The 26,876-nt window shown below is 39.3% G+C and overlaps 1 protein-coding gene across 2 annotated transcripts; it reads right to left on the bottom strand.

Annotated features, from left to right (window-relative positions):
- Positions 1 to 1,083: 1,083 nt before the first annotated feature.
- Positions 1,084 to 26,812, bottom strand: Poglut1 (protein O-glucosyltransferase 1). 2 transcript variants are annotated; one of them, XM_026395737.2, is made up of 11 exons: positions 22,690 to 22,861; positions 21,866 to 21,956; positions 20,033 to 20,176; positions 16,498 to 16,633; positions 14,093 to 14,214; positions 10,331 to 10,390; positions 8,925 to 9,024; positions 6,233 to 6,291; positions 4,908 to 5,075; positions 3,952 to 4,008; positions 1,084 to 3,278 (listed from the first exon to the last, which is right to left on the bottom strand). In XM_026395737.2, the coding sequence occupies exons 1-11, from the start codon at positions 22,772 to 22,774 to the stop codon at positions 3,122 to 3,124; spliced, it is 1,179 nt and encodes a 392-aa protein (XP_026251522.1). In that variant the 5' UTR covers positions 22,775 to 22,861; the 3' UTR covers positions 1,084 to 3,121. The 2 variants fall into 2 exon arrangements, with proteins under 2 accessions (XP_026251522.1, XP_026251533.1); XM_026395748.2 differs by lacking the exons at positions 21,866 to 21,956; positions 22,690 to 22,861 and adding an exon at positions 26,766 to 26,812.
- Between the last annotated feature and the right edge of the window lie 64 nt (positions 26,813 to 26,876).

Genomic DNA, 26,876 nt, shown 5'->3' with positions numbered 1-26,876 from the left:
ATGAAGATGGGGAATGGGGATAGGGTGGAGGTTGGGCAAATGCTGAAATCATTTACATATAACTCAAATATCCACAGGGGTCTCTAGCCTGTAACTACAAATGAGGTCATATTAACAGGCAAATTTCACTAATTCCATAGGTGCTTCCTTGCGTGGGTAACTAGAGACCCTTGTAAGTCTCCCTTTGCTACCCAGTAACTTGTAAAAGTCCCCTGTCTATTGGCTACTGCTCACACTAATGTTGTTCCACCTCAGCTCTCAGACTGTCACACTCCAGCATTTCCTATTTCCCCAAGCTCTTAGGGCTTACCTTCTTTTTAGTACTAGGGAAAATACTCTCCCTCCTCTGAGCTTATCTTTTTGAAATGTCTCAGGGCAACTCTGTCCAAACCAATAGATGTTAGAGGTTTAATTGGACCATACTGTAACACATAACTCTCTCATCAGAATATATATCTGCCAGCAGAAAAACTGATCAGGGAAGGATTTTAGTAGTCACCATTCTGTGTCTGGAACCATTGTCCTAATCCTCAGCCCTTGTTTCTGAGATCTGCTCATAGAACTCAGTAACTTCAGTGAATTTTCTCCCAGGGGTCAATAGGTTCCCTTTCTCAGCAAGGTTCACTGAGTATAGTCCTTGCCAAACACAGTAATCCCAGGAACTTGGGATGCTGAGGCAAGAGGATCACAAATCTGAGGCCAGCCCCAGAAATTTAGCAAGACTCTGTCTCAAAAAAAGGATTGGGAATGAAACTCAATGGTAAAGTGCCCCTGGTTTCAATCCCAGTACTGCCCCTGAAAAAAAAAAATAAATAAATACACACACACACACACACACACACACCTCTCTCTCTCTCTCTTCTCTCTCTCTCACACACACACACACACACACACACACACACACACCTTTGCTATATATATAAATATAAATAAATAAATAAATATATATTTATATTTATATATATATATTATATATATTTATTTATATATATATAAAATCCTTGCTACATGTATTACATTAGTTATATTATACACAACATAAGCCTTTTCCACAAATAGAGAAAATGAATTTTTGAAGAGGAAGAGGTAAGTTTGGGTCTGAGCTAGTATTAATGTCAACAAACTTCAAAAGTTGTGGGGATACAAATTATTTTCAAAACATACACTTTACACATTGTTATACATCATCCTTATACAATCAACACTGAGGTAAACAGATGAACAAGTATAAAATATGAGTAATTTGCTGTATGTAAAGACAAAGATGCCCTAGTTGACTCTTTGGAGGGCAAGTGAGGATTGTATGATCTAATTTTTAACAAATTTTATTCAATCCCCCTTGGAGCCAATGGCTGGGCAATCTATAAATAGAATCTAGTAAAGCCAAATGTCTCCATATCACCCATCCATCCATCCTTCAAACACTTCAGTATTTACTCTGTGTGAGGCACTGTGCTGGACAGTAGACATCAGGATGAGTAAAACATGATTTTCCACCCATCAGTATCTCAGAACAAAAGGAGAAATAGTCAAGTAATTATAATATAATGTGATGTCATATAACGCAGGCATAAGCAAAATATTATGGTAATCCTTGCCTAGAAGAATGAAAGGAAGAATTCAAAGAGAAGGTGTTTGAGCTGCAACTTGAAACAAAATGGAAGTGTTCCCAGAGAAATGAAGCTTTAGTTCCTATTCTAAAAGACAACAAGGCAGGTGTGGTGGCATACAACTGTAATTCCAACAAAACAGGAAGCTGAGACAGGTGTATCGTAAGTCCGAGGCCAGACTCGGCAACTTAGCAACCCTGTTTCAAAAATAAAATAAAAAGGGCTGGGGATATAGCTCAGAGATAGACTGCCCCTGGGTTCAATCCCCAGTACCACAATAAATAAATAAAAACAGAAGAAAAATTTCTTCCTATTTTATTTATCTATTTTTGTGCGGTACTACAAATTGAAACCAGGCCACTCTACCACTGAGCTATATCCCTAGCCCTTTAGTTTTTGAGACAGAGTCTCATAGAGTTGCTGATGCTGGCCTTGCATTTGTGACCCTCCTGCTTTAGCCTACTGATTTGCTGGGATTATAGGCATTGTACCTGGCCCAAATGTCTTTTTCAAAAAAAGGAAAAAAATAAGAAAGGACTCCAACAATGATTTGCAGAACAAATATCTCCTATATAAGTAAATGTAAAAGGTGAATGCTCTGAATTACCAACATAATGATGTATTCCCATATGGAAACTCCTTGTAGTCTCTGCACAATGTTGATCAATAACCCTGATGCTGTCAATTTAAGAAGGAAAAACACTAAAGTGTGCAAAGGGTAAGATAAAAGTTGTTCAACTAAGCACAGTTCCTTAAAGTGTGAGGACTACTTCCTAAATTTATTAGGAATTTTTTGTCTTTTTTTGTTCTTGTTGCTCTTTAAAGAGACAGTTAAAAGGGATTAAAGGCACAAGATGGGAACTTAAAATCCAATTGCAATAATTACTCATGTGATTAGCCCCTTTTTATGTGGCATTATAGAAACCTCCTGAGTACCAGTTTATGCTTTTACAAAACAGAACTCCTATATCATTGCACAGCACAACTGCTGCTTCCTTGAACTTTCAGAAAATGATCCCCAGGTATTTTTCACAAATCCCATAGGGTTTCTACATTAAAATAAAGCAACAGTTATCAAGTCTAGAATAATATCAGAACTGCAGAAATGAGTTGTACTAGTTCCAAGTACTGAATTTTATGTTCCAAAAAAGTGGAACAAAGTGCATCTCTCCTGGACACAGTCATTTTCACAGTGATGAACATATACATGTAGATGATCTGAGGCACACGCTGTGATTGATCATAAGAAAATGAAAGTAGAATCAGATTCAAAATCCACATTTCATGATTCTGGGTCCTTCTTCAGCCAGAGTTGAACTACTTCACATCTCTGTATTACACATATTTTAGATCTTTCTTAAGAGTAGCTCTGAGTGCAGCATGATAAGGAAAATCAGATGTTTGGCTTGATAAAAGGTGTTCAAGGTATAGGTGCCACACTCATAGTAAGCTTCTTACCACAGGATAGCAGATCTGCTGCCATAGGGAGGATTCTTGTCCTATGATGAGTACTACAGTTCAGTTTTCAAAATTTTGGGAACAATCTGGTCATAGCCTTTCCTTCTTGTTACATTATAGGACAGGAATTTAGAGTATTCAGTTAAGAGGTTTTCCCAGTAACAGGTGATGTCTTCCATCTGCAAGTGGTCCATAATAAACTGGCTTCCCCTAGAGGAAAGATTAACAAGAATATTTTGAAACACAGAACTTAACTTAATAATAGCCTACATGTTAATAAGCTATCTTATGCCAAAACTTATTCAGAGTACTTTACATGAATTTAATTAATTTGATCCTCAGAATCAACCCTATAGCCATCATATCTATATATATTTGCATTTATCAATACAACATAACATTTCCCCCCCTAAAAACAAACACATTAATAGCTGGTGATCACAGCTAGGCAAAATGGTTCATGCCTATAATTCTAGCAACTCAGGAGGCCAAGGCAGGATCTAAAAGTTTGAGGCCAGCCTCAGCAGCTTGGTGAGACCCTGCCTCAAAAAAGAAAAAAAGAGCTGGGAATGTAGCTTGGTGATAAATTGCCCCTGGGTTCAATTTCCAGGACTGGGGAAAAAAAGGAAAGAAAATGAAAAAAGTCACTGATCATAAAAAGTACTTATTGAAATATCTTAAAGATTCCAATCTATTTCTATAAAGTTTGGGGCATATTAGTGTGTGGATATGTTTTCCCCCTCCTCTGGAGAGTTTTAACTCTGCATTATCTCTGTACGATAAGCTGATAGACAGATATCATATGGCGATAATATTCGGATAACATTAGCTATGGCAAAATGGGGATGATAAAGTAAGAGAAGGGAAAATGAAAAGAATTTACCTTTCAGCAATTTCTTGAGCTATATCATCATTTGCTTTTACAAATTGCAACAGCTCCCTAAAAGGAAAATAATTATTTGAACTCAAAATGTATAGCAAACTTATTAGTACCAAGTCAGAAAAATCATAGCTTGATCTCTAGATATGTGGATAGTGGAATATTTCTTTAAAGCAAGCCCACATACATATAAAAGGCGGCCTATTATAGATTTGGGACATAATAGAGAAAAAACAGAAATGTTCACAGATATAAATAAGAAATCAAAAGTGAAAACTTCCAACCTGTCTCCAAATTCTTCTTCTAGTCCCTAGGAGATAGAAGTGGGTCCACATTTCTGGCCCTTCTCCAATCTCATCCCATCAAGAGAAAATTTGCCTAAGCTTCACTGGGGTCAATTCTCATGCTATATCTGAAACAATGTTGATAATATAACAAGATCAAATATCCCTATCTTTAGCTTTTGAGAGATTAGAGTTTTTTTTACTTTGTACTGTCTACATGTTATACATTGGAACCAGGATTAAAGCACTTTTCAAATTTAAATCCCACTTACAGCATTCTTAGACACTATAACCACTATACAATATATGCAAACCAAATAAGAGGTGGGAAAAAGCTTTTTCTGGAAAAATTCATCAAGGGTAAATTCCTATGCCAAGCATAGTGATGCACACCTGTAATCCCAGTGACTCAGAAGGTTAAGACAGGAGGATTGCAAGTTTGTGATAGCCCCAGTAACTTAGTGACACCCTGTCTCAAATAAATAAATTTTAAAAAGGGGCTAGGGATGTAACTCAGTGGTGAAGTACCCCTGGGTTCAATTCCCAGCACCAAGAGATAAAAATAGAAGAGTAAATGCCTTGTAATCCCAGTGACTTGGGAGTCTGAGAGAGGAGGATCACAAGTTTGAGGCCAGCCTTGGCAACTTAGAAGCAAATGATAGGATAGATGCTTACTGGACATTGGAGAGGTCTGTTTTGACTGGGATATAGTGAACCCAAGGCTTCAGTTGTGGATAGAAGAATTCTAGCCACTCATCACCAACATGGAAAACAAGTGAACCACAGAGGAAGAGGTGTTTGAACCGGAAACTTGCAGCTACGCCTCGAAAATTAAACAGATACCTACAGGGGAAAAAAAAAAGCAAAATATATTTGATACTCTTTATGCTTGCTGCCACAAATATGACCTTTTTCTTGTTCCCTCCTTCCCTTTTCTCCTTTTATGATTCTCTCCTTTCCCTTTTTATTTTCAGAACACATTATTAGTATGTCTCTGCAAGGTTTCCACAAACAGCCTGCTTTTCCAGGCTTGGGACTACAGGTTGCTCTGAGAATATCAGGGTACAGGAAAAGGGGAAATACCTTCTCCAGACAGAGCTAGATAGGTTCAGAAGCTCGGCTGCTGGGTGGAAAGAATATAGGTTCAGAAGGGATTGTGAATACCTTTGAATGTAGATTTTGGACATATCTGAGAAAATACAGAAATGTGCAATGATACAATCAAAAATCAAGAGTGAAAAAAAAATCACATGCTTCTCTGTATGGGTATAATATCTCTATAGTCATGACCCCAAAGCCCTGTTTTTCCTTCAGTATACCCCCTCTGGTCAAAGGCACTCCCTGTTTCCTGGATGGTACCCTGAAGTTTAGGGAGAAGAACAAGTCTACCCTAATCCATCTTCAAAGAAACACTCCTTGGAAAACTGCTGTCACAGACTATAACACTTTTTTCTCAGCACTTCTCACATCTGCACTCCTGTCTCCAACCAGAGTTGCTCTTACACTATAGTTATCCTTGAGCATATAACCAGCATTTTTACCTTTGAGTCCCCCAGTTATCCTCCTCTGAGCCTTTACTTGTTCAACTAATATCTAGTCCTAGAATTTCATTATATTAGTGATTGATTAATTGGTTGATTGCAGTGCTGGGAACCCAAGCCTCATGCATGGTAAGTACATACTCTATCACTGAGCTTCATCGCCAACCCCTCAATATATTTATTACCCTGATAAATATTCAATCTAATGTCAACTATTGGGTCAGAGGGATATGGAGAGGTAAACTCATCACTTTAACTAACAGCAAGTTCTCTGGAAGCAGGAAACATGTTTCATTCCTCTCTACAGTCCCTGTAGAACTCAGGTCAGTGCACATAGGCCCTCAGTAAAAGGCAGCTAAATGAATCAATGCTAGATATTAGTATTAAAATTCTTACCCAAAGTAAAGCTGTTTCAAAAGAAAAATGGAAACCAAGAGTCAGGAGTTTTAGAAGTCTTACTTGTATTTGCAGTGATCCACAAGATGGACATCCTTAGCAGCTGGCTTTCCCAAGGTATCCTTTATGTGAAAGGGAAGTTATTAGTATTAGTACAAATAGCATTTATGGGCAACCAATGTGCAGCAAGCATTGTAAAACATTTCTTCAACATAATCTCACTTAAGCCTCATAATAAACATACTCAGGAGGTATTATTATCTCATTAAACAGATGAGGAAGCTAAGATTTAAAGGAGTTGGGACACTTGCTCAGGATCACTGGCCCTAAGTAGAAATGCTAAGGTTTTAATCATGGTCTGTAGCACATTTCACTCTGTGTAAATTACACACACAGAAGATCACAAGCAATGGCTAGTAGACTTAGGGATATAGTCCATACACAAATATTTTGGGGCATGGAATATATTTTTAAATAAATATTCAAACTGACTGGACATGGCAGTGCATGCCTATAATCTCAGCTATTCAGGAGGCAGAGGCAGAAACATCCCAAGTTTGAGCTCAGCCTGGGCAACTTTGTGATCATTTGTCTCAAAATAAAATTTTAAAAAGGCTTGGGGAATTAGCTCAGTGGCAGAGTGCCCCTAGAATCAATCCCAAATACCACAAAAATAATTTTTAAAAAATTGACACCATTTATAGTGGCAGGATACTTCTCGCAAAAATCCAGATCTCCAACTTCTCTTAGAAAAAAATAAATAAAAAGGAGTATCTGGCAAACTGGACTCCCACTTCCACTTGGCAGCAATCAAATGGAGCTGTTAGTGCTCTCTCTGACTCCTTTACATCACCTGCTGGCCTTTCAGGGAATTTGATTTAGGACCCCTATGTACATTCCACCCTCCTTAGAAGATAGTAAAATGAACGAGGGGAATAAGTCTGTGTGCTTTTGCTGCCCCCCACAGTAGATGCTAACAAACTGTGTGCGGAATACATTCTTTCATATTTTTATTATTTGACCAGATTTCTTAAATCTAATATTTCCTATTAATTGAAACTATATCAGATTGCCAGAGGTGGTAACCTATTCCTGTAATCCCAGCTATTAAGGAGATAGAAGCAAGAGGATTGCAAATTGGAGGCCAGTCTGGGTAATTTAGCAAGACTCAATACCAAAAAAAAAAAAAAAGGGGGGGGGCAGGGGGTGGACTGGGGATGTAGTTCAATGGTACAACACTCCTGGGTTCAATTCCCAGTACTGAAAGAGAGAGAGAAAAAAAGAAACTGTGTCAAAAAATATATAACATCTTGAATATATTTGATTTTTCCTTAAGAAGTTTCAATTTTATTTATTTATTTTTGGTATTAGGGATTTAACCTGGAGCCACATCTCCAGCCTTTTTATTTTTTATTTTGAGACAGGGGTTCAAAAAGTTGCTGAGGCTGACTTCAAACTTGCAATCTTCCTGCCTTAGCCTCTGAGTCACTGGGATTACAGGTGTATGCCATGACACCTGGCCCATTCAATCTTTTTCTCAGAGCATCTTCATATAGTTTATGGAAATTTCAAGTGAGAAAATAATAGGATTTTCAGATCTTTAATTAAGGCAAGAAGTCATAGTTAAGAGGACACAGATGGACTCTAAACTAATAAAGTCCCAATGTCTGGCTTTGCCTTAGAATTATTTAGGAAATTTTAAAGAAATGAAGATCCCTAGACTCCCAAAGATTTTGATTCATTTGACTCATTGTTTAGGCCCTCTGGTTATACTATATAGTCACAGTAGCTAATCATTGGTTTAAACCAAGGGTTGGGAAATCTCAGCTGACAGCCCAAATCCAACCCACTACTTGGCTTTGTAGAACCGAGGGACTAAACATTTTTACATTTTCAAGTGGTTGGAAAAAAACAAAAGAAAAATATTTTATGTGTCAGCTGTAGTGTTACACATCTGTAATCCCAGCAATTTGGGAGGCTGAGGCAGAAGGATCATAATTTTGAGTTCAGTCTCAGCAATTTAGCAAGACTTTATCTCATTATAAAAAATAAAAAAGGTTGGGAATGTAGCTCAGTGGTAGAGTATCCTGCCACAGAGGTGAATAATGAGAACAGAAACCATATGATCTATGAAGCTCAAAATATTTGCTATCTGGCCTTTTTCATAAGAAACTTCCAAACTCTGGTTTAAACCTTTAAAGTAGTGTAATATAATTATGCTAGGAATAATTTGGCCAGAAAAGCAAGGTGGGTTGAAAAAGAAGAATTTATAGATATGCCAATATTGGTTTATCAAAGTTTCTCTACATTCATCTCACCACTGAGAGGAAACCTAATCTCAAATTCTACCCAGTTGACAATGCTCTTTTTTTTTTTTTTTTCCAAAGAGAGAGTGAGAGAGGAGAGAGAGAGAGAGAGAGAGAGAGAATTTTTAATATTTATTTTTTAGTTCTCGGCGGACACAACACCCCTGTTGGTATGTGGTGCTGAGGATCGAACCCGGGTCGCACGCATGCAAGGCGAGCGCGATACCGCTTGAGCCACATCCCCAGCCCGACAATGTTCTTTAGGTGAACATTCATCTCACCACTGAGAGGAAACCTAATCTCAAATTCTACCCAGTTGACAAGGTTCTTTAGGTGAACATTCATCTCACCACTGAGAGGAAACCTAATCTCAAATTCTACCCAGTTGACAATGTTCTTTAGGTGAGCACATTCACTGCTATAGTTTTATTCAGATGATTGCTGATTACTTTCATAGATTTCCAGGCCTGGTTTTTGGTATACTCTGCATCAACAAGTTTTGGATTTTTCCGAGATAGAAGGATGAGAGGATCCCGTTCTGGATTTGTCCTGAAAAGAAACACAAGACATAAAACTATGTGCCATGGACCATAATACTGTCCCCAATATCTCAAAGGTAAGCAATATTAGAACCCATGCAAACAGTGGATAATTCACTGGTTTCTGTGACAGTAGGGAAGGGCATTCTGAGTACTGCAGCACCTATGTGGTCCAGGCTGTCCCCACTTTATCCTTTAGGGATAGGAGGTATTTGGCCCTTCTTTGCTTACATCTGGTCTTTAAGGACATGCTGTTCTGGTCACTACAGCTACTTCCCAGGAAATGACTTCCCTTTCAGGAAGATTCTCATAGCCTCTATAATTACTAGTATTCAGAGCTGTGTAACTAAGTAATCACCACTCACCAAAATAGCTATATGACTTTTGTTCTGTAGGCTCTATAAAGTCCAGGGCTTATGTAGTTTTTTGTATGTAGACTGTATGTAGAAAAAGTGTTAGTTGTAGTACAGGTAGCAGAGGGGCTTGATATATGAGGGGTCATGGATTCCCTGAGAATCTGAAAAATCACATATCTCTATATAATTTTAAGGAAGTCCTAAAATTCTTGGAGCCCAGATACAGTCTCCAAGTGAAGATTCTGTGTTCTCAAGAGCTGAGAACCAGAGAAATTGGTAAGAGACAGTAAGCAGTGAATAGTGGGCCCATGTGCGTACTGAAGTCCACTTCCAAAGCAAGGAGGAGAGTGGCTAAAGAACGATCTCTGATACACACCACATATGCTACAAAACCTTTCTCCCTTCATGGTCTTCCCTATCATCTGCATCACAGATATTTACTGTGTATCTACGTGCCAGTTACTGTTCTTGGCACTGGAGATATGGAGCTGAACAAAGCTCCCTTTTCCATTTCTCTCTTCTCTCTACTTCCTTCTCCATTTTCGCCAGCCTCAGCCTATGTTATTAAACACTGTTTGGCAGCCACATGGTCTGACAAAAAGTAGGGAGACTTGACTCCTGCTCTTCATTAACCAGCAGAGTGATAGTGGCTACTCCCAGGAAACTGCAAACAAGAAGACATTCATCTTCTGTTCAACATCATATAATCAGTGTCCAACACAGCCTTAGCACTCTAAAAATATCTGTTGAATGACTACTGGAGGAACTTTACTTCTTTGAATTTCAGTTAAATGAAGAGTGATTTGGGCAAAAAATTCTCAATCTAAGATTCTAGGCTTGTACATTTATTTTTTAGTTATTTTAGCTTTCCCCTTTCCCTTGGGATCATGCCCTCAAGATTACTTATATATCACACACTGCTAGGAGCAATTTTTATAAGAGATTAGAAAATATAATCACCTTGATCCTCGAAAATATGCTGTGGAATTTTTCTTTCTCCATGGCCACTGTGCTGCTGACCTAAAAACACAGTTTTTGATTAGTTTCTGTGCTTTTTTTCTCAACTCTATAAGGATATGTTTTAACCATGTCTAAAAATTAGTTCAGGGCTTTATATTTTTAAATAAATCTGATCAAGGGTACTCAAAAGAAAAATCTCACTGGACATGGTAGCACACATCTGTAATTCCAGCAGTTCAGGAGGCTGAGGCAGGAGGATCACAAGTTCAAGGACAGCCTCAGCAACTTATGGAGGCCCTAAGCAACTTAGCAAGACCCTGTCTCAAAATAAAAAATTTAAAAAAGGGCTGGAGATGTAGCTTAGGGGTTAAGCACCCTGAGTTCAATCCTGGTAACAAAAATAAAACAAAAACAAAAAATAAAACAAAACAGAAGATAAAGAAAAAAGAAAACTCCTGAATGATATTACCATCCCTTTTTTTTATCATTTCATTCTTCTGGAGGGGCTCACCAGGAATATCTACATGTCTACTGCCCTGTTAATAAGTAACAACATTAACTTGGTGGGAAAAAAAAAAAAAGCTCCCAAACTCTGAATGGCATGTTGGGGGCTGTTTGACACAATGAAGATTTACTCTCTACTTTAACAATGATATTGATAGAATTAAGTGAAGAAAACTGAGAAGAACATTAGAAATTGAATGAAAGGGAATTCACTCCCTGACTTCATGTTTTGGAGATGTAGGTGTCAACAGATTTACTGACATTTGCAAAGCACCCTGGTATTATTACAGCTGTATGAAATGCTCTAGAAAGATAAAGTTCCTGAAACTCAGGTTTCAGTACACATTAGCATGACCAGCCTTCCTTGCTGAAATTGCTACTCAGCTGCATCATTTCTGACTTTGTTCATAGGAACTGTCCTTTCACAGAAGACTGCAGTACTTATCTCTGAAAAAGGAAAGGAAGGCTGAGTGAATGAGGGATTGGTGAACTATATTACTGGAATGGAGGAACACAGGATGTAGGAACACAGGATGTAGGTTCTTTTCTGATACCTAGTATCATGGAATTCACTTTTGCTCAGCTGAGAGCATTTCTCATTATTTCCCAGGCCCTCAGACCTCTAACCTCAGCTAATCTGGCTCATTTTCTAACCCTTTCTTTTTTCTTTTCTTCCTTTTCTTGGGGGGGGGGGTGGCATTAGCAATTGAGCCCAGGGACACTCTACTACTAAGTAATATTCCCAAATCCCCAATCCTTTTCTTTTCTTTTGACACCAGGATTTAATCCAGGGGTGCTTAACCTCCCCAGTCCTTTTTATTTTTTTCTTTTTATTTTGAGACAGGATCTTGCTAAATTGCTTAAGTTACTGTGGCTGGCCTCAAACCTGTGATGCTCCTACTTCACCCTCCTGAGTCACATGGTGGTGTGTGCCACCATGTCCAGCTTCTCCTCTAGCTCTTTCTTTTTAGATCACCTTTACCTGATCCTCCAGTTCAATGCCAGAACTATCTCTTGTTTCTCCTCATACTTCTTCCCATCAAAATATGAACATCATAGCACTAGATTTTTTTTATTGTGGAAAAATGACAGGTTCATTATATTAAATTCTAACTGAAAAAGATAAAAGTAAAAATTCATTTGGACTCTCTCTACCCACAGGTAAGAATATAAAGTTCTATGAAGAATTTCTTTTCAATCACACTTCTCTATATCAATGCTTTTCTTTCTCTTGCAGAGCTGCGGATTGAATCCAGGATCTTGTATGTTAGGTAAACCCTCAACCACTGAGCCACACCTGTTATTTGGAGTGATTTTATTTCTCCATCCTTACTCAGGGCCCACAGACATTTCTGATTATTACAACTGGAAGATTACTAGTGGCATTTAGTGAGTAGAGGCAAGAGATGCTGCTGAACATCCTATAAGGAATAGGACAGCTTCCCATAACAAAGAATTAAATTATCAAGTCCAAAATGTGAATAGTGCCAAGACTGATAAACCTTACTTTGTATAACAAGTCATTCCATATATGATAAAATAATTATATAACCAAATTGAAGTTTTTTATTCTGCAATTTCTTTAGACATGTATATATATTTATATATAAAAATATATGATCAATAATTATATAACCCACACCTATACTTCCTATGTCCTGGATACTGTTTTATGTATATGCTTTATGTATATCAAATCATTTCCACAACCTTATAACATGAGTTTAATTAACTAATTGTAGTACTGAGGATCAAACCCAGGGGCACTCTACCACTGTGCTACAACCTTTTTGTTTTTTATTTTGAAACAAGTTCTCCCTAAGTTGCCCAAGCTGGCCTTGAATTAAACTGGGATTATAAGCTGGGTGCAACTGCACCCAGTTAAAGTGGGTTTTATTACCCCTTTTTTACAGGCGAACACCTTGAGAGGAACAACTTGATCAGAGTCACACAGCTAATCAGGACCAAGATTTGAATCCAGAGTCCTGGTTTTTAACTCCTTTTTCTACCCTGCCTTTCCATTCATTCATAGTATTCCATTTTAGAATCATGACATAATTCATGTCATCCCTTATTTATAGGTTTGAAAAGTTTCCAATTTTTTTTTTTTTTTTTGGTATCAGGGATTGAATTCAGGAGTGTTTAATTACTGAGCCACATCCCCAGCCCTTTTTTATATTTTATTTAGAGACAGGGTCTCACTGAGTTGTTTAGGACCTCACTAAATTGCTGAGGCCGGCTTTGAACTTGCTATCCTCCTGCCTCAGCATCCCCAGCTGCTGGGATTATAGGCATGTGCAACCATACCCAGCGGTAGTTTCCAACTTTTTGCTCTAAGAAATATATGAGTAAACATCCTAGTATGTACATCTTTGCACACTTGTCATATTAGTTCCTCAGGAACTTATGCTAGCTGGGCATGGTGGTACACGCCTGTAATCCCTAGGACTTGAGAGGCTGAGGCAGAATGATTGCAAGTTCAAAGCCTGCCTGGGCAATTAAATGAGACCCTGTCTCAAAATTTTTAAAAAGGGCCAGGGATGTAGATTAGTGGTATAGTATCCCTTTGTTCAATCTTCAGTACTGCAAAAATAAATAAACAAAACATAATAAAATAAAAAACAAAGAAAAGGAAAAAAGCACCAACACTGAATCATTATTACTGTGAAATATAGCTGGATAAGGAATAAAGGAATACCTATGGCTTGGATGATGAGATCATCTAAAAACCAAAACCATGGAAGGAAGATATCAACAGGCCAAAGTATGTTTAAGTCATGAACAGAGAGGATCTGGAATAAGCTTGCACTTGAGATACTTACAGGATAACTATGCTCCCACATACCTGCCTAAATTATCAAGTACATTTATACTCTTCCAAATATTTTCTGTGTTCTCCCATTACAATATGTTTATTCACTTTCTCTTATTATGAAAGTAATTTGCTCTTGAGATCTTTAAAGTACAGAAATATTTTAAAAGAAAATAAAAGGGTCCTGTAATCTCTCCCACAGAGGCACTGCTGACAGTTTAGGATAGATTCTTCTGCAATTTCTTTAGACATGTATATTTTTATATGTACACAAAATTGCTTTTGCTATGAACAGTCTTATTTTTAACTTAAAAGTCAATATTTTTAAAGTAAAAAACTTAGTTATACTATACTGTTTATAGCCATGTGCCACTACACTCAGCTCTACTGCTTATTTCAACAAAACCCACAAAGAGAAAAATACAAAACCTTTCTAAAGGACCTACCTTACTAGATCTTCTCTGAAGAGGTCCCACCGTCCAAGACCAGTAGGATAAATTGGCCAAACAGCAGGTCCCCCTTCCCAAAATGTCCAAGCGGGATACATGATATCATGGTACTCGGATGTCTTCAACAGAAACAGAAAGGCCATTCTAAGTAAGTCTTGGAACAGAGCAAGAAGAAGCAAACTGCATTCATGACATGAGATACAGACAAAGGCCCTGCTGTAGTGTCCACTTGCCAAAGATACATTTCCCCTAGTCTGCAAGGTCCACACTCTAGACATTACAAGGCAAAAGTGACCATGGGTTAAAATCCACAGGATCACCATAGCCCAGAATTTAGAATAATATTAAAGGTCAACTTCTTCAGTTCCCCAAACTTCTGTTTTTTGTACAGGAGATATACATACTGTTAAGATTTTATTTTAAGGAAATAATCTACCCACTTCTGTCATCATTTTACTGCTATTACATTTGGAGTTTTCACGGCCTTACCAGTTCTTTGTTATTTTCCAGTGGGTCCTTTGAGAGTAAGAACCAGGAAATACAGTACAATGATTAAGAGTGTGGGCTCTTGGGACAGATTGTGAGAGTTTGAATGCAGCCTCAACCGCTTTACAACTCTAGGCAAATTACTTAATCTCTCTCTGCCTCAGTTTTATTTATCATTGTATTGTGAAAATCTTATCAATAATACTCTCTATTTTTAGGCTGATTTTGAATACAAAGTGTCTTAATACAAGCTTAGGGCAGTGTCCAGCACTTAAAAACAATTTAATAAGTGTTGGCTAGTGGTTCCTGACACAGTTAAGCTCACATGGTTGGACAGTAAATCCTCAGCTATTTACTCACTGATCAGGGTGAGAAGTACCAATGGGCAGATAAGAGTATAATCACACATCTTTCGAAGAAAGTTTGAAACCACCTATTATTTTTCTTAACAATATTTTTTTAGTTGTAGGTGGACACATACCTTTATTTATTTATTTTTTATGTGATGTTGAGGATCAAAGCCAGTATTTCACACATGCTAGGCAAGTGGTCTACAACTTAGCTATAACTCCAGCCCTTCATTTGTTACTTCTTATGATTTCTCTGTTAATATCTGGTCACTGATAAACCTCTAACAACTATTTCTGCTTTGGGATTACATGTGCAATATGCTGTTTAACTTCTCTTAAATACTTAAAAAATATTAAGTAATTCATCAAGCATTTCCACATAACAGCTATTCAATGGAAGCTACATAATTAACTACAAAGTTAACATATTAAAATCCCTCCCTTTGAAACTACAAATCGGTTTTTAAAAAATAGAAGGGAGGAAAGATAAAAGGAAAGTTAGTATACTGATGGTCATACTTTATTATCCACAGAAATAACAGATAAAAATAATAGACACCAAGTCCTTACTGACTTACATGGGAGCCTCTATCTGTTCTTCTTGAAGAGTTTCACGACAAACAATGAGACCAAGCACTTTTGAGAAATGAGGCTAAACCATGGACAATGCAATACAAAATGTGGCCTCAGCCCACTTGCAACACAGGAAATAAATAAGTCTAGAGAGAAAGTAAACTGTGATAAAGAAAAAAAAGTGAGAATAAAAGGTCCTTCTGCTTTGGAAAAACCAAGTCAGAGATGATGTTCCTTTTTAAAAATCCATGGGGTTTTCCTAAATCCACTTTCCACTCTTCCCGCATACTATTATTTATTTATTTTGTACTGGGGATTCAACACAGGGGATACTTTACCTGTGAGCTACATCTGCAGTCCTTTTTTGTTTTTTATTTTGAGATACAGTCTCACTAAATTGCTGAGGATCTCGCTACAGTGCTGAGGCTGGTCTCAAACCTATGGTTCTCCTACTTTAGCCTCCCAAGTGCTGGAATTATAAGCATGTGCCACTGTGCCCTGCTTTTTTTTGGTGGGGGCAGGAGGTGGTGGCACTAGAGATTGAACCCAAAGTCACTCTACCATTGAACTACATCCTCAACTCTTCTTTGCTTTTGAGACAGGATCTCACAAAGTTGCCAAGGCTGGCCTTGATCTTGAGATTCTCCTGCCTCAGCTTCCCATGTCACTGGGATTACAGGGTTGTGCCACCACGCCTGGCTCTCTGAGCCCTACTTCCAAAGCCCTGTAGTTTCCTCAGGCCTCTTACTCCCTAGCCTCCATCCCTAGCACACAGACATGTAAGCAATCTTACATTGTTTATGGATCCTCAACTCCATCTTCTCTGTCTTATTGCTCAACCACTGTGAACTTACGGGGACAGAGAACCCACTCCTGGACCTCAGGGGTCATCTTTACTATTACCCACTAGACTCTGCCACAAGACGATGATCTTTTCTCATATTCTAAAGGAACACCCTCCACCCTTCCCTTATGGTTCTTTTTTGCGCTTACCTTACTGAAGGAGAAGACTGGGATGACAGGCTCCATCCATTTAGGAACCTGAGGATAGTCTCGTACATTGATTACCATCTCCATGTCAGGGAGGTGCCCAATAACTTCCAAAATAAAGTGCTCAACACCACTACATCTGTCAATGAGAAAAACTACAGTCACCAGAGTAGTGTCTGCAGAGTCTAGGATAAAGGGTCCCAGTCATACTTCAAAATGAGACAAGCCAGTGTTCAGATCATTAGCTTACTGCAAAGTGTCCTGAAAACAATGCTGCTGCTTCTTTTTTTTTAAAATATTTTTAAAGTTATTGACAGACTTTATTTTATTTATTTGCATGCAGTGCTGAGAATCAAACTCAGTGCCTCAAACATGCTAGGCAAGCGCTCTACCACTGAGCAACAACCCCAGCCTGCTGAAAGCAATGCTTCTGAAGTACTTTACAAAGTTATATTGTATAAATTATCATCTCTAGCTAAGCTATTCCAGCTTATAACACGTAATAAAATTTTCCAAATAAATAATATCTTTGAAGGGAATATGATTGCAACTTCTACTACTTTTACTCTATTCGTTCCCAGATATTTCTTTATTTCCTTTTTATGGATTAGTTAAATATTAACTAAAGTTACAGATTCTGATAGGAACTAGAAGAGCTAATTTTCTAATTGTGTTCCCGAGCTTTGCTTCTCACAAAGGCACTGCTATAGTTTGAATCTGGAAGGCCCCATGTGCTAAACGCTTGGTCCTCAACTTGGCTCTATTGGGAGTTAGTGGAAAATTAAGAGAATTATAAGAAGTGGGTACAGTGAGAGGTTTTAGGTCTTTGGGAGGTGTGCTCTTAAAAGAAACTGGAACACCATATCCATCTCTTTCTCTCTCTCTCTCTTTGCTTCCCAGACACATTAAGGCAAACTATTTGCTCCACTACACACTCTCTGCCATGATACACTGTCTTGCTACAGACCCAAAAGCATTGGGGCCAACTGATCATGGACTGAAATCTCTGAAACATAATATATTTAAGAGAGAGCAGCTTCCATTAAAGAAAGGGACACGCCATTCTTTTCTCTTTTTAAGTTAATTTTCTCAGGTATTCTATTACAGTCATGTAAAACTAACACTGACACCATGTTATTTCCACAATTGTCATAGTTTATGGGGAGAGAAAATCTCTCCTCATTATCTTCAACTTAAATACAGAACACTATTAAAATTAGTTTTTTAAATCAGAAAGAAGTGTTTGCATAATCACAAAGGCTGTAACATTACTTCCTGACTGAACTGTCTCAGGAAATCACAGAGGATTTCTTTAAAGAAAGAGAAGACACACAGACAGTTTAGTTTGTTTCCGCACTATCCTTCAAGGTCCTGAACAGCACCACACTAGGGTAGCACTCCAAGCATTGATCAAAATTTTCTGGCCACATGGAAATGACTGATTTAAGATAATTTTATATACAAGGAGATGATTACAAAAAAATACCAATAGTTCAAAAACAGAGGTAAAGATGATCAATAGTACTAAAAATAAAATGTCATCCCCCCACTATGTACAACTATAATGCACCAATTTTAAAAAGGAAAGAAAATAAAATGTGACCTGGATGCAATGGCATATGCTTGTAATCCCAGTGAATTGTAAATTGAAGCAAGAGGATCACAAATTTGAGGCTAACCTCAGCAAGTTGGTGAGACCCTGTCCCAAAATAAAAAATAAAAAGGGTTGGGAATGTGACTCAGTAGTAGAGTGCCTCTGAGTTCAATACCTAGTACTGCAAAATAAAAGAAAGAAATGTCAAAAAACACATTCTGATTTTACCAATCAGATTGGCAAAGATCAAAAAGTCTGGTACACAATGTTGGTAAGGCTACAAGGTCTATTCAGAGTATGTGAAACAAGGACGGCAGAAATATGAACAGGTATCGCCATCTATCTATGCTGGCAACCTAACCCAGGTTCACAAAATCTGACTATTCCAATAACTTAAGAAAATGGTGAAGGAAGCATGCAAACACACAGAAGCCCCTTTTCAAAATCCAGGGACGGCTCTGTGACCTTAGGGGTCCTGAAAGCAATGCTTCTAAAGTACTTTACAAAGTTAGGATAAAGTACTATCTTAACCTTTATATTGTGTAAATTATTATCCCTACAGAGCCACTGGAAGTCTTTATTCTTATAAATATATAAGATCAAAAATAAGATATGTATCCTATATAGGGTACATAAAAGGCGATGTTCCATGGAACATTCTATCCACAAAAGGGCAAAGAGGTAGGATTAGAAGGAACAGGTGGGTGTAATACAGTCCAATTGGATGACACCCACTCCTGGAGCAACATCTTCCTTATCTGAGTGGAGATAAAGCCCAATGTATTGCAGGGTGCAATAACTGTTCAGTACCCCTTTACTCAGGACTTAAAGGCGTGCACATAGCTTCTGTTCAGAGTGGCTCCTGACAATCAAGAACAACCTCTCTGAACAATTTATTTTTTTATTTTTCATGATTTTAAAAACATATTAATTGACTTAGTTATTCCACTTCTAAAAACTTAGCTTACATATATATTTATAGAAATGCTCCAAGGTATAAGTACAAGAATATTCACTGCAGTGCTATTTCTGGTAGCCAAATATCACAGGGACAGGAGTATGGTGAGAAATAATTTAAATGCCCTCTGGCAGAGGTCCCAATAAAGAAATCCATATATTAGATCATTATACAGCAGTGAAATGGTGAGCTGTTCTCTCTGTACCTGGTCCATAATAGACATTCAGTAAATACCTATACTTTTCTTCCTCCTTCAGCCAAGCTCACCCCTGCTAGGTTCCATCAGCCTGTGTCCTGCAGCTACTCTAGCCAGGGACAGAAGAGACGAAAGGGAAAGGACAGTTTAGCCAATATATCCAGTGATGTGTCCAAACCTCATAAAGAGAGAGGAGATAGACTTCAATAGACGAGCTGGAAGCTGAGCATGGTAATGTATGCCTGTAATCCCAATGATTCAGGAGGCTGAGGCAGGAGGATCCCAACTTTGAGGCCAGCCTCAGCAACTTAGCAAGGCCCTAAGCATCTTAGCAAAGCTCTGTCTCAAAATAATATATAAATAAAAAAGGCTGGGGCTGGGATGTGGCTCAAGTGGTAGCGCGCTCGCCTGGCATGCGTGCAGCCCGGGTTCGATCCTCAGCACCACATACAAACAAAGATGTTGTGTCCGCCAAGAACTAAAAAAAAAATAAATATTAAAATTCTCTCTCTCTCTCCAAAAAAAAAAAAAAAAGGCTGAGGATGTAGCTCAGTGGTAAAATGCCCTGAGTTCAATCCCTAGTACAAATAAGGAAAAAAAAAAAAAAAAGGAGCTGGCAAGAAAAATTCCCAGACATGTGAAAGAGCTTATCAACTCACCCATGGTAGCAGTCTTCTGGAAATGTAAGGAGGGATTCACTTGTCAGGACCCTGAATGGGCTTCTAAAAGCAGTATCAAGTAGGCCTATGTGTAATAAGGTCAGAAGATGCATCTACCTCATAACTCTTACCTTGAGGGAAACATGCAGTCATATTCTCGGTATAATTTGTTCTTAATGATCTGATAATGGGTCCCTAGCTTTCGTCTGACTACTTCCGCCATCATCTTCTTGGAGATTCCTCCTCGGAAAGGAATCAGATCCTCTTCTATAACACTGGAAAGGAGTAAGAATTGTGAAGGAAAGCAGGCTAGAAGCAGTACCATTCCATGAACTTCCCAAATGCATTTACATTTAGTACTAGAGAACACAGTAAACTGAGGCAAAGAGGGGTCAGGGACCGGAGAGTAGTTCAGAGGTAGTGTACTTGCTTAGTAAGTACGAGGCTCTGCATTTCATTCCTAAGCACCTTAAAAAAAAAAAAAAAAGCAATGAGCAAGAATGAGCAACTCTCTTCTCCAGAAGTACGATGGGTAATCAAAAAACATCAAACCTGCAGGGTATGGTGGCACAGCAATCTGGGAAGGCTGAGGCAGGAGGATCACAAGTTTAGGACCACCCTCAGCAACTTAATAAAACCCTGTCTCAAAATAAAACTTTTAAAAAGGCAGGGGATGGGGGAAGGGCATTGGGGATGTAGAAGTAAATTGCTTCTGGATTCAATCATCAGTTGAGGGCAGGCATCAAACACAACAAAAGTACAAAAAGTTAATAGTCAAGTAAATGTCTCTTCTTCTTTCCTCTATCTGGACTGCTTCTTCCTTGTTAAATTCATAGTCCTCTGTTTATGTCATGTCCAAGTCCTCCCAGCCACTGCAAACCTACTGACATATATCCCTTTGTCTGGACACCCACAAAAATTATGGTTCATGTTTCACAGTCTAGCAGTCTATCCCCCACCCTGCCCATACACATGCTCTAAAAACCTGACAGAGGGCTGGGGATGTGGCTCAGCGGTAGCGCGCTCGCCTGGCATGCGTGCGGCCCGGGTTCGATCCTCAGCACCACATACCAACAAAGATGTTGTGTCCGCCGAGAACTAAAAAATAAATATTAAAAAAAAAATTCTCTCTCTCTCCTCTCTCACTCTCTCTTTAAAAAAAAAAAAAAAAAAAAAAAAAAACCTGACAGAAAATAAACTATTTTGTATCTCCCTGGAAGCTCAGTACATAGTAAGTTTGCAATAAGTATCAGGTGAATATTTGAGGAGTCAGAATAATACAATGAGAAGTCACCCTGCTGATGACCAATCTGAGATCCAAAGAAATTAAATGTCTCTTTTAATGTAGTTATCTTTCTACCATACCAAGTTCCAGTCCTAATTTGCACACATTAAAGGTAACCAACATGAAATTAATGATTGGATTCATTGATAAATATGTGCATTCTTTCAACAATTTTTATCGAGTGCACTTACTGAGGTGCAACAAAAAATAAGACATAGACCCAGACATCAAGAAATTTTCAATCCATGGGATGAAATCATGATTCATGATTTCCACAGGATGTTCCACAGGATGAAGTAATGCTGAGACCACAGGGCCCATTCCAGAGTCAGAGCATTTGCATTCCTTAGAATTAAGAGAACCACCTCAGTCATCCTTTCTGCTCTGAATATAGGTTTGGCTCTCTGACTATTGCAATCAAAGTCTCTCAAGGATTATTCTTTTGTTCCTTACCAGGGATTGAACCCAGGGGTGCTCAACCACTAAGCTACATCCCCAGCCATTTTTATTTTTTAAATTTTGAGACAAGAGTCTGGCTAAGTTGGTCTGGAATAAGTTCTCCTTCTGTCTCACCTACCAAGTCGCTGGGAATACAGGTATAAACCACTCCAGCTCAGCTCTCAGTAGGGCACAACCTTCGGACAAGAATTCAACTCAAAAGTCACATCAAAAAACTCACCCATGGTAGCAGCTGCAGTTTTGACTTGAACATGGTTCATAATTCTCCAAAGACCTGTTAATTTGGTCAATAAATATTTTCCACTTTGAACCTTCAAAAAGTGAAATGAGAGTCAACTAAATATCTCTGAGCATTTTTTTTTTTTTTGCTTGCTGTATGCAGATAGGGCCAACAAAAGGTCTACACTTTCAGAAATCCCCTTCCTATCCTACTCTTTGAAACAAAGCACCAGGAAGGATTCTGTAACTCGCCAGCACTTTAGTCAGATCTGCTCCTTTATGGGGCCATTAGGAGTCCAAGAAATTGGAAAATCCACGAGGTTAATGCTCAGCCTTCATTCAGAAGGCTATGGATAAACTGGATGGGACAGAGACTCTCATCTTCTAATCAAATTGAGTCCGATAAAAATGGCTCAATCAAAAGTCATGGACATTAACCTTCCCTTCATCCCTTCTGACAACACACACACACACACACACACACACACACACACACACACACACACACACACTCACACAGCCCACCCACCCGCTTCTCCCAGTGGGTTCTAAGGAGGTACAGAACAGCCGAGCGCGGGCGATACCTCCTGCGCGGGAAGAGGGGTTTCCCTCTCCTCGCTATCACCGAGCATTCCGGGGATGGGTTGCCCGCCAGGGTCCTGGGCAGAAGCAGAGCCCCAGACACCCTCTCTCCACTTCAAGACGCCAGTGGCCGCTGCCCAACTCTGCGCTACAGCGGCCATAGCATCCTCCAGGACGCCTGCCACGGGGGGAGCGCCTCCAGGCCCGAGCCCAGCCGCAGACTCGGCCCTGCCGGGAGCCCACCTGACTCCTTCTGGCGGCCCTGCACTGGGAGCAGGAGTAGCAACAGCAGCCAGAGCCGAAGCCGAGCGCTGATCCGCCGCTCCATCGCCGGCCGACCTGCTGCTGACTCCCTGCCGCCCCGCACAAAGATGGCGACCGGCTCCGCAACCCGGAGACGCGCGGGCTGCACCGCACTGAGGGGGCCCCCGCGCGCGCCCGGGCGCAGGCCTGCGGAGATGCCAGCTGGAAACCAGGAGCCCGCACGCCGGCGGGCAAGTACCTCCAACAACGTCTATTCCTTCCATTCTACTACATATTACAAATATTCTTTACTGCCAGAAAACTGAAGATCAGAGAGTACTTTGCTCCTACAGCTTCACAGTCAGTGACACAACCAAGTCTTGTCGTTGAGCCTAGATTTGTTGAGCATGTGAATGTGCATAGCACAGTTTGCATGGCTACAATCCCAGTGACCAGGGAGGCTGATGCAGGAGAATCCAAAGTTCGAGGCCAGCCTCAGCAATTTAGCAAGATCCTGTTTCAAAATAAAAAATAATAAAGGGCTGGGAAGGTAGCTCAGAGGCAGAATGCTCCTGGGTTCTAGTCCCCAAACTGCAAAAACAAAACAAGATCTCCAAATATTGCAAATAGTTTATTACGAGTCCCTTTGTAATAGGAATTTATAACAGGTGGGTGACTTAGGCATAGAAAAAAAAATCAGTGGTGTTAAATAAAATTCACAAAAAGCCATTATTTGAACTGAGCTCCTGCAGTGTGCACCGACCAGACCAAATCAGAATGAAGTCACTTGACCTAGATACCAGTAATCAAACTGGTCTTTAAATGGTCTCCTTTAACAAAACAAAACAAAACAAAACAGGAGATTCACAGCAACCAATCAGAAAGAGCTCAGTCTAGTGGGCCAGCATAATAAAGAAGTTCCTGTTTTAACCCTCTAAGGAAAGTTAACTTTCATCCTGCTTTTCATTTTTTATTTCTTCATCCCTTTTCTGCCTGTTTAGCTAACCACCTCTGCTCAGATCTTGGAACAACTATTTTCATAGATGAGATGCCACCAGAACAACTATTTTCATAGATAAGATGCCACCAGAACAACTGTTTTCATAGATGAGATGCTGCCAGATTCATAGCTCACTAATGAAAGCCAATTAGATCTTTATTTTTTGACAGGTGACAACATAAAACTGGATATTATACTTAATATTACCCAGATATAGGTTATGTAGGCATGTATTAGTGATCATATAGTTCTTTATCCTTGTATAAATAACCTTAGGCTTTGCAGAACTACATGGAAGTACCAAAATCAAATTTGTGCCCTGGAATTTAGAACTATTAGAGAAAACAAATGCTTCCCTGGAGATAGTTTACCTTTATTTTTTGGTCGGGTCAGGGTGAGTACTGCAGATTGAGCCCATGGATGCTCTACCACTGAGCTACGTGCTCAGACATTTTTTGAGACAGGTTCTCACTAAGTTGCCCAAGCTGGCCTCAAACGTGGGGATGTAGCTCAGTGGAATAGTGCCCCTGGGTTCAATTCCCAGTGCCCCCTTCTCCCCAAAAGCAAATACTGTGGTTTATTTATTTTTTTTCTTGAGTTAGGGTCTCACTAAGTTGTGGAGGCTGGCCTCAAATTTGTAATTCTCCTGCTTCACCCTCCCCAGTAGCTGGGATTGCAAGTATGTATGTAATAGGGGTTCACTTGATGCTTTGACTATATATATTCCTTGTGGCTGTGAAACTTACATGTTTTTTTCTTTTCCCCAAATCTTCTTTTTCCTAAAACTTCTGCTCCCTGATCTTCTTTTCCTTAAACTTCTTGCTTATCTCTCCTCCCTAATCTCATTTTCTCTGAATCACCTCTATAAAAGCCCCCTTTTTTCATACTTTTATGACAGAATCACAGCTGTTGGGATAGGAATCCCCTGCATTTCTCCTTTGCTAGCAAAGTAATAAATCTTCTTTTTCCTTTTTCACAAAACCGTGTCCTCGCTATTGGATTGGCATCGGGGACAAGGAGCAAGCTTTCAGCAACATGTACTACAAGGTCAGGCTCAAATATTGTTGTTTAAAAGTACTTGCTTGAGTCTTCAAATTCATTTCATGTTACATTGCCTTTGATTATCATGATTCAGTCATACAGTAGGTTGCTTTACAAAAGTGCTCAGATCTCTGCATAAATTTTGTTTCTATTTCTATTGGACTGCTTTTCCTGTGTGTGTGTGTGTGTGTGTGTGTGTGTTAGGGGGTATAGAGATGGTACCACTCACTACATTCTCAGTCTTTAAATTTTTTTTTTTTTTTTTTTTTAATTCTGAGGCAGATTCTTACTAAGTTGCCCCAGCTGGCCTCAAGCTTGTGATCTTTCTGCTTCCTCCTCCTGAGACACTGGGATTACAAATGCATACCACCGCTCTGGGCTAGACAGCTTTCTCTTCCATTGTTGCATTACTGGTTCCTTCCAAACCTTCAGGTTTCTACTGAATATCTTTGCCTCAAAAAGACATCCCCCCAAATAGTACTCTCTCATTATTTACCTCAGCCCCTTGTTTGTCTCTTTCATAATACCTATAATTTCTAATTGTTTTTTATATTAAATATTTTCCTCTTTAGAATATAAGCTACAGGAGGGCAGGGATGTACCTGTCTTGATCACTAACAGTGTCTGGTACACAGTAGGCACTAAATAACTAATTGCTGAATGAAGGAAGGATGCTGGTGAACCAACAGAAAAGATCAAAGGAGTTTCAATGTAGCAGGTTAGGAAGCAGTTAACAAACAGCAAATGTACAAAATTCCTTATGGCAAGAAGTGAATATAATGAAAATATGTAATAATCTATGTTGGGTTTTATATATTCATGAATGAAGGCTCTGTGATACATTAGGATACTATAAATATTGGGGAATATTACTATCTTTAGTGGTTTTGATTAGTAGTCATTCTGGCTCTGTCTAGCTGGGTTATTTTTAACAGAATACTTCTTTTCCTCTGAAATGGAAACCATGGTAGCATCTATCAAAGCTTTGTGAGACTTCTCTCTCTCATCTCCTCCCTACTGAAAGTTCAACCCAGGGCTTCACAGATGCTAGGCAAGCATTGTACTGTTTAACTACATCCCCAGCCCAGCCCTACGAGATTTAAATGAAACCTGTAAAGTTACTTGTCTAGTGTCTGACACAGCAACAACCTTCAATAAAAGTTAAGTAATTATATGATCAATATAAGGAGATCCTCACCCCACCCAGTGCTGAGAATTGAACACAGGGATGCTTTACCGCTCAGGTACATCTCCAGCCCTTTTTATTTTTTGAGACAGGATCTCACTAAATTGCCGAGTCTGACCTAGAACTTGCGATCCTCCAAGTAGCTGGGATTACAGGCTTGTGCCACTGCGCCAGGCAGAGGCTTTCTCTTAAAAGATTATGTTTGTGGAGTAGGTAAGTCTTACATAAATGCTCCTTTTAATACTCTTACTCTTCTAATACCAAACTATTGGCTCATCAGGATTGAGCCTAAGGCCTGATGCATGCTAAGCCCAACCTGTATCATTGAGTCTTTCTTACCTCTTTATCTGCCACTTCCTCTCCATTCTCCTGCAAAACTGCCTACTCATTCATGGAGTCTTGGCTTAAACCCCAAGTTCTCTACGAAGCTTTGTTTGGCACTCACTCCACCACCATCTCCAAGTTCATTACTAGAGATAGTTCATTTTACTATATCTGGACCTTGAATATAATAACGTTGCATTTATTGTAATAAACCCAAATTATTCTGTTTTCCCGTTATCTGGTCCTTTCCTCTAGACTCGGAGCTTCTGTGGTATTCACTTTTTAATCCTAGCATAATCTAGTCCTTTACAGTAAGCACGAGGTTGGCTGCTGAAGAGTTACTGAGCCCCTGAAATATTAAATAGGATAGTGATGGGAGCTTAGATGATGTCTCCCAGTCCTTATTTGAATGGGACAACAACTCGTACAGAGCTAGTCATTGTACAACTAGGCGGCCGAAGCCAGAGTAGGAAATACACCCGCCAGCTCGCGCAGGGAAAGTGAGATGACTGCGCAAGCTCATACCGGAGGCTGGAGGTCCATTCCTCCTGCTGCGAGTGCAGTTCCGGGGCTCCCTGCAACTGGGGCGGGCAGCAGTCGCGGAGCTGACGTCATCACCGTGCGCTGCCACGTCTG

Source organism: Urocitellus parryii, chromosome 2 (genome assembly GCF_045843805.1).
Source record: "Urocitellus parryii isolate mUroPar1 chromosome 2, mUroPar1.hap1, whole genome shotgun sequence".
Classification (NCBI taxonomy): Eukaryota; Metazoa; Chordata; class Mammalia; order Rodentia; family Sciuridae; genus Urocitellus; species Urocitellus parryii.
Note: the sequence above shows the minus strand (reverse complement) of the source record. Positions and strands in the feature narration are given on the sequence as shown.